Here is an 8,215-nt window from a genome sequence, read left to right on the forward strand (position 1 = left end):
TATTTATGGGTGTTCGTAAATATTAACGGAGGGCAACCTCATGCCCTGCCCCTCTCCTCTCTCAAGCAATTCCATTCATTAATGGGGGGCATTTTGCCGGAGACGTAATTCCTGCATGCTCTTACGCGAAGGCAACCTTCACATTCCTACGTTTTATATGAGCAGGAATCAACGGGATGGTGACTCTAATGATACGGGCGCGATGAGCATTATTGTAGGCATACTTTTTATGCATACGGGGAGAAAAAAAAAAAAAAAAAAAAACACCATACAATAAAGGCTTCCTTCAGAATAAATTGCAACAAAAGCGAATGCAAATGCGGCTACAATTGTTTTTGCAATTTTGCAAAAAAAATATTGTACACTCTTGTTTTCCAATTGGCTTAAATTCCTTATATACATACATATATTCTTATTTTTTTTTTTTTTTTCATCTTAACCATGAAATTGTTTGCTCTGCAAAAAAGGTGGTAAAAAAAAATTAACCACAATTAACTAGCCATATGTAGCAAAGCACATGTCATGAATTTCCGTAGTTCCCTAACCTGCGAGGTCGTTTCTTTGTTCCCAAACAAATTTCCCATTACCAGGGTTGATGAATAATTGGTAAGGAGTATTCACTCTGGGAACACATTTCCCCGTTGTTTACCGCTTCCAAGCTACTTAAACAGTTTTGTGCATGGCGAATTAATCTGAACTTGCATTAAAAAGGCAACCAAGTGGTGGGAAAAGAAATTTGCGTCGCGCTGAGTGTAGGGCGCATGCCCTTGTGGTGATTCCATTTAGCAGCTCTATCACATCGGGGAATAACTGTGGTAATCAGTATGTCCACGTACATGAACATATGTTTAATGTTACCAAAATTGCCGCAAAACGTCGCACCACTGTTCAGGGCAAAAACAGAAAAGCTTCCCGCGCAAATGTCGCATCAAAATTGAACTTCCCTTTAGGGTTAAATGTTGCTAATCTTTCAGACATATTAAAAAAAAGGGGTCATAGACAAAGGGACAAATTAGACGGATAAGGCGTAAATTAAGAATGCGGTACTTCGAAAAGAGCATTGAGGGTGACAAAATGGTTAACATGCGGCGTAGGCACACCCGATGGGCACAACATAAGGGCAACCTACGGCACAACGCCCTATGGGTGCACATTTAGCCCATTTTATATACTCTAAAAAAAATAAATAAATAAAATGACAAATTTAGGAAATTTTTTCATATGCATGTACCTGAACGGATAAAAGTATAGCTCATGAAAATTAGCTAATCTGATTCGTTTAAGGAAGATGCTGTACAATTTGCGTAACACAGTGAATAATTCTTGTCTGCCCCCCAAATGAGCACTAGGCAAGATAAAGGGCCTCAATCCTTTGAATCGTTTTTTTCATGATACGATAAAGGGATGTTATTCCGAGAAGGAACCCCTCATCTTTTTCATTTCTATTAAAACTAGCATGGGCAAAATCGATTATGTATATATTGGCGCTTTTCAAAATTTTGTAATTTAATTTTTTCTGCATGTATATGTCCCTTTCTTCCAATGTTAGGGAATCTTCAAAAATTTTCTGCATTTTTTCCCTAAAGTTGAAAATATCTTCGTGGTCTTCCTTTTCCTTTTTGTTGCTTTTTCCTTCTTCTGGATGAACAGCGAGGCTGATGTTGTTCACATCAGTTAGATCTATCACCTCGCTAGTTGGGTTTTCTGCCACCCGGGAAGTCCCTTCCCCATCGATCTTATTCTTGGAGGGATCCGAATCGAAGACAAATAACAAGCTAGTCCCGTAGAAGGCAAATAGCTGCTGGGATTCAAAGAAAGCTTTCATGTGTTCTAAAACGAGAAGCAGCTTCTTTAACAACATTTTAGAAATGTGTACATTATCACATGCTAAGAAGTACGACATGAACGCATCCACAAAAGCGTCATCGTTTTTTATCGAATGAGCATCCTCCTTTGATATGAAAAAAGGTTCTTCCTTTCTTTTGTCCCAACCAATTAGGCTTGTTAAATGGAATCCGTGTGACAGACAGGATCTGCTCTTGGCCTTTTGAATTTTTTTCTGTATAGAATCCTTAGCGCAGTCATCACCATATAACCTGACCCCCATTTTTACATCCATCACACACGGGTGTCTCATTTTACTTAACACATTGGCTAAACAAATGGCCGTTTTATTTTTCTCACTTTTTAATGGTGGTTCACTCTGTTTTGTGCTGCTTGGTTGGTCGATCACACTGCCACTTCGTTTGTGCTCCATCAGATTTTTTTCGTTGTCATTCTGCTCAAATGAGCAGCTACTTTGGCTTGTACAAATTTCACCAGAATTTAGCATCGCGACGCTATTTTTCGAGTTTTCCTCTGATTTATCATCATGGTTGCTTTTGCCTTCCTCCTTCTCGTGTAATTCACCATCTACGGTTTGTTCTTTCCATTGGTGGTTACCTCCTGTTGCATCCTTTGCGGCGCTCCCTTCATGACTTTCCTCTACCACGTGTAGTGCATCAACACTTTGAGGAGCCCCTTCCTGGTAACCCAGCTGGAGCAACTGCGTTTTCTTTAAAAAGGAATGGTAACACGGGACGGTAAATTTCAATAACTCCTCGGCTTGCCTTTTCTGCCCTTCAGACGAATGAACGCTTAGAGAGAGGCCCTCCACGGTCACCTTACCTTCGAGGATGGAGGCATAATCCACCATCGTACCAGAAATGCAGATTTTTTTCCCGCAGCATAGATACAGCCACGCATAGAAATAGGCTTCTAATTCGGAGCAAAGCTTAATTATGCGCGTAATTTTCTTATGTGCAGGTAGAACCCATTGGTTTCTATGTCCACTACCGTAGAAAAATATGAATCCTTTCTTTCTCTGGGTATACATGGTGAAGGAGTTCTGCAGTTGATTTCGGCAGTACTTCAAGTTCGTTAGATCGAAGCCAAGGTGGTCTTCCTGATGGTCGTTCTGGTGGGGAGGACACGTGGTGCTAATCAAATTGGGAGGCGCCCTGGATCCCTTTCTACTGATCTCACGTGCCCGACCAGCCCTTTCATTGCTATTGTGCTTATTGACGTTTATTATGTCATCGTCCTCAGGGATATTGGTGAGGTCCCATATTTCTATTCCATTCATTTTTCGGTTGTTGTTACTAAGAATGGGAAACGTTTGCTTCTGCTTCTTCCTCTTGCGCTTCTTTTTTTCAATCTTCGGCAAGGGTCGAGATGCAGTCGGTGCACTACTCATATTGTCATTTTTACTTATTTTCAATTTTAGCTTATTCAGTAGGATCACTTTTCTTTTACTGGTTTTGCTACTGTCCGAGCTGTTGCAGTCAAATTCGTCGTTGGAAATGTAGAGATCGCTGTGGGACAAGTTTGAAATGGTGGTGGACGAAAGGGAGTACTGCTTCTTGTACGTTTCGTTGTATCTGTTCAATTGCTCTATTTTTTTCTTCATGTAAGAATTCATGATTCCACCGTCCTCTTCATCATATGGGGCATCATAAGGGATGCCACTATCCCCCCCATGGAGACCATTGTCATAATAGCTTTCTCCATAATGGGAGTAATTACCTCCGTCATGGCGAAGATGATCTGATCGGCTGTCCACCTTTTTGAATATACTAATTTTCCTTTCAAGACTTGACTTTTTATTTTCTAGTCCTTTTTTTTTTAAAAAAGAATTGTACGGTGGTAGTTTAATATTAAGGTGGAATGGATCCCCTTTGAGGATGCACAGAAAGTATTTTATTACCTTATACGTGGAGTAGTGAAGCATCCCCGTTGTGATGAGCTCCTTCTTCTTGGACGTCATGCTACTAGTGTATGTCTTCCCTTTCACGTGTTTAAAAGGCATGGTTGACGTCTTATAATAATCTGAGGAGCATTTGAACTTGTAAAAATTAACGTGGTCGTTATTTTTGCGGATGTTATTGATGAGACTTCCATGTTTTACTTGTATCCAATTTTGCATTTTCCTAAATGCGGAATCGCTGGAGGGGGTTAATTCGTCTCTGCTAGGTGACCTGTTTGGTGAGCCGTTTGGTTCACTAATTTTAACACCCTTCGGAAGGGCTCCCTCCATTGTGAGAACTCCATTAGTTGGGGTAACCGTCGATAATCCGTCCCCCTTTGTGATCATTCCCCCATCAGTGGATGTATTCCCACCCCATTTGTAGTTCTGCTTGGGGGGGTACTCCTTCCTATTTTTGTTCTTTTTGATTAACGCTTTTATACACGCTAGGGTGCACTTGGGAAGGTAATTCAAATTGTACCCACCTTCTAACACTAGGATAATTCTTCCTTTGCAGAAAATGTCGGCGAAATTTTTTAACTGCAAAGTCATCCACTGGTAAAAATTGTGTGTGAGGTTACATTCCCCCAGGGGGTCCTTAATAGAAGCATCGAACCCACACGATATGAAAATAAATTCAGGCTGAAAAGTTTCCAATACAGGAAGGAGTAGATATTTAAACACATAGTAAACATCGCAATTGTTGTACCCTTTTTCGAGAGGCACATTAATGTTAAACTTGTATCCACTTTTACTTCCCAATTCGTTTTTCGCTCCTGTGCGAGGATAAAATAAATTTTCTTCATAAGATTTAAGATTCTTTTTCTCTTTGGTTCCCCTTTCTTTCCTCTTCTTTTTCATCTTCTTTTTCCTATCATCTGTATGTGTGGCATTACTTGGAGGTTCGCCGGAAATAGTAGCGACCTTTCTGTTGTCGAGTGTGGTTGATAAGGCACCCTGTGTTGTGCTCAAGATGGGATCCAATATAGAGGAACCTTTAGTGTCCGATTTAAACGTTTTACATAAACCTTTGTTGATTTCTGCCTTCCTGCCTTTGTTACTCTTCCCCTTTTCACCGTTGGTCGTCCCCCCTCCGGCAGCGGAGTTAGCACCTTTCTTCTTCTTCCCATCATTCTTCTTCTTATCAAACCTGTGAATCGAAAAGCACAAGACGTCCTTGTCACTGTAGAATATTTCTTGCGTCCCGTTGTCATGGTGCACATCCCAATCGAAAATGAAGATTTTCCTTATCCCATATTTTTTAAAAATATATTTGCACGCTACACTGATATTGTTGAATATGCAAAAACCGGAGGGGCTACTTCTACTGCAGTGGTGACCGGGCGGTCTTATGGCAGCAAATCCGCAGTTGATGTCGGTGAAGGAGCTGCTACTGGTAGTGCACTCCTTAGCGCTACATATGGAAGTTGAGTAGCTCCTAAACTGTTTGTTAAAAACGGGCACTTCTTCCCTATTCGTGGGGTTATTCGTGTGATTATTCGTTTGATTATTCGTGGGGGGCATTTCTTCAATCACGTTCGCTAATTGGGTATCTGCCTCTTGTTGCTCCGGTGGGGTGGCCTCACCAAGGCAGGCGATACTCTCCTCTTTATTAGGTTCTTCGAGGGTAGAAGGGTCTTCATTTGGAGGCCTTTCACTCTGGGCCTGGTTCCAGTTGTAGCAGTAGTTGGACGTACTAACAGTTTTATGAGTACCCCTTTTAGGAGCAGCATTGGTGGGTTTCTTATTTTTGGTGTTACTCCGAACATGGTTTACCCCGCCGTTGTTTTCGCTAAGGCCGATGTCGTGCTCCTCGAACGGACTCATCACATACAGGTTGCTCTCCGACTTGGAGCGTTTGAAATGACTGTTGTGATTAATTCTGTTCCGTAAAAAGCCTCTTACCCCGTTTGGTGGAATATTCCTAAAAAAGTTATAATTGTACCGAAAGGATTTTTTAAAATCAATGTATTTAAACTTTTCATTCTTATTAGACAAAATTACATCACAAAGATTTAACAGTCCCCCAACTGCCCTCTTCGAAACTGTTCCCGTGTAAGACGTATAATATGTGTCGTGTTTATCAAAGGGATATATAACGTCCTTCTTGTTGTACTTTAATTTTCTTTTTAGGGAATAGAAGATATTATTAATATGAGTACTAGTATGGCATTCTTTAATCTCCTCATATAAAGCTTCTCTGCATTTTATTTGAACCATTTTATTTATTACATTTTTTTCTTTCAAGGCTTTTATAATGCATTTTATTCTGTCTGGACTTTCCACGTGATTTTCGTCAAAGTGCAGATTTTGACACATGTACTCCTCATCACATACGAACCCTATGCAGTCGTATTCTACATTGTTATTGCCACGTTTGGAGGAGGAGAAGATTCTTCCATTTTTTAGATCACCCGGTTGGTGGTATTTATAATTACTATCAGCATATTTGTACAAATGGTTTACGTTACTCCTTTTGTTCGCCTTCCTTTTGTTGTAATGTGTGTAGTAATTGTTTTTTCGGAGAAGCAGACTCTTTTGCGGGTTGGTCGGGTAGTATTCGTCCAGTGCGTTGTCTGCATAGGAACTGGTGCCTCCATCGGGGGGGCCTAAAGCCGCCCTTCTCGTTGCACCGCTGGATGTAGAGAACTTAACCTTAGCAGGGACGCCAGAAGATACACCAACAGGGAAATTGTCCAGTGCACCCCTTTCGAATACCTCCAAATCCGTGTCCGCCTCCCCCCCAGTGTCTAAATCAGCACTTCCATCACATTCAATATAGAAATTGTTGTTCTGTTGTTCCATTGAATTGCCCTTCTTTTTCAGAGACAGAAATATTTTGTCAAGGAGGTACTTGTTTGCTTTGAATTCCCCATCGTTGCTGCTGCTGGTGGATGATAATTGCCCCCTCCTAAGGTGCATTTTCTTCCTAACTGAAGAACCCTTTTGCAATTTATTCCTCCTTTTTGAGTAATTCTTATTGATCATATTATTCTTTATGCCTAACCTTTGATAGGCGTTACTAAATTCCCCTTTATCACTTGACTTTTTTTTTTTTTTCCTACCCCTTCGGTTCATATCACTTTTGCTTCTTCTCTTCCGTTTTTCCTTTTCCCCCCCTTCATAATGTTCGTTGGTCAATTTTTTCTTCGCCTCTGGCTTTTTCTTGCGCAGACTTCTACCCTCTCCTTCTAACATCCTCTTATAGCGGCCGCTCAGGCTGCCATTTTGGTTACTGTTTGTGAGGATGTCTAGGGGAAAATCACTTGCATAATGGTCACCACCGAGGTGGTCACCTGGGTAGAGTTTACTTGGGGTGTTATCACTGTGTGAGCAATTATTCCTCGAGCGGTAGCCCCTCATACGATTACCACGAATGTGATTACTGCTTATTTGATTACTGCTAATGTGATTACTGCTAATGTGATTACTGCTTATGTGATTACTGCTTATGTGATTACTGATAACGTGGTTACCGTTAAGATGACTCTTGCTCTTATTTCTGGTAGTCATCGTGGGGAGGGTGACCCTAGGAGGTCTGCCTCTCCTAGCTCTGCTACTTTTCCCATGGGAACTTCCCAAATGACCATTTTTAAGCGCCCCCTCATCGGCCGCTCCGATAAGATCTACCATAAACACATCGTCCCCTCCCACCTGCTGTGCACTATCAGCTAAATTATTGGACTCCCTCAAATATAAACTTATGTCATTTATGTTGTCGAATTTTTCTATGATGAAATTATTAAAGCAGGCCTCCTTGTCGGGAAGTTTTAAATGTGCTATTGTGTCCTGCTTTAATGGTGTCTTCTTATTCTCATTTTTGCTTTGCGTATTTATGCTCCCGTTTTTCATATTTAGCAAGCGGGTTTTTATGTGGCGTTTCTGTGATTGGGTTGGTTACCTTGGCGTCTTAATAACTTTATACATACGTATATATGTAGGTACCTACACGTGCAGGGATACGTGCGGGGTAGTGGTGACTGGAGAGGCGTCTTCTCACATATATCCGTGGATACATATTACATCTGTAGATACTCATCTACTAGGTACTCTTTTTATACAATACTTTTAACACACGTTGGGGTGTGTATGGATGAGCAGGCGGTGTGCACAGGGGTTAATTGGCAAAATTTAAGCAATTTAACTGGCGAACTTGTACACGTGTTTTTTTGCGCCTACACCTTGATGCGGCGTTCAGTTATATTCTGCTGTGACGTTCCCGAGGGGAGGTACATCCTTGCCTCCTTCACTAGGTCGTTAGTTCGTGGCCTTCGCTTTTACTTTGTTACTTATCGGTTATATGTGCTCTCTAAGTGGGGTTCGTGGGTTAGCCGCTGACTAGGTTAGGCTATCGCTTCGGTGGCGCTCCAGTATAGCTTGGTTATCACTTTGGTGTTATTATCGCTAAAAGTTTTACAATTCTTATGGTAA

The 8,215-nt window shown here is 41.2% G+C and overlaps 1 protein-coding gene across 1 annotated transcript; it reads right to left on the reverse strand.

The window, feature by feature from the left end:
- Window positions 1-1,345: 1,345 nt before the first annotated feature.
- On the reverse strand, window positions 1,346-7,636 carry PCOAH_00022720 (Histone deacetylase; the record flags this gene model as incomplete). The annotated part of the gene is made up of 1 exon (XM_020059079.1): window positions 1,346-7,636. One exon carries the CDS (start codon window positions 7,634-7,636, stop codon window positions 1,346-1,348), a length of 6,291 nt encoding a protein of 2,096 aa, XP_019914474.1.
- Between the last annotated feature and the right edge of the window lie 579 nt (window positions 7,637-8,215).

This window comes from Plasmodium coatneyi, chromosome 8, assembly GCF_001680005.1.
Source record: "Plasmodium coatneyi strain Hackeri chromosome 8, complete sequence".
Taxonomy (NCBI): domain Eukaryota; phylum Apicomplexa; class Aconoidasida; order Haemosporida; family Plasmodiidae; genus Plasmodium; species Plasmodium coatneyi.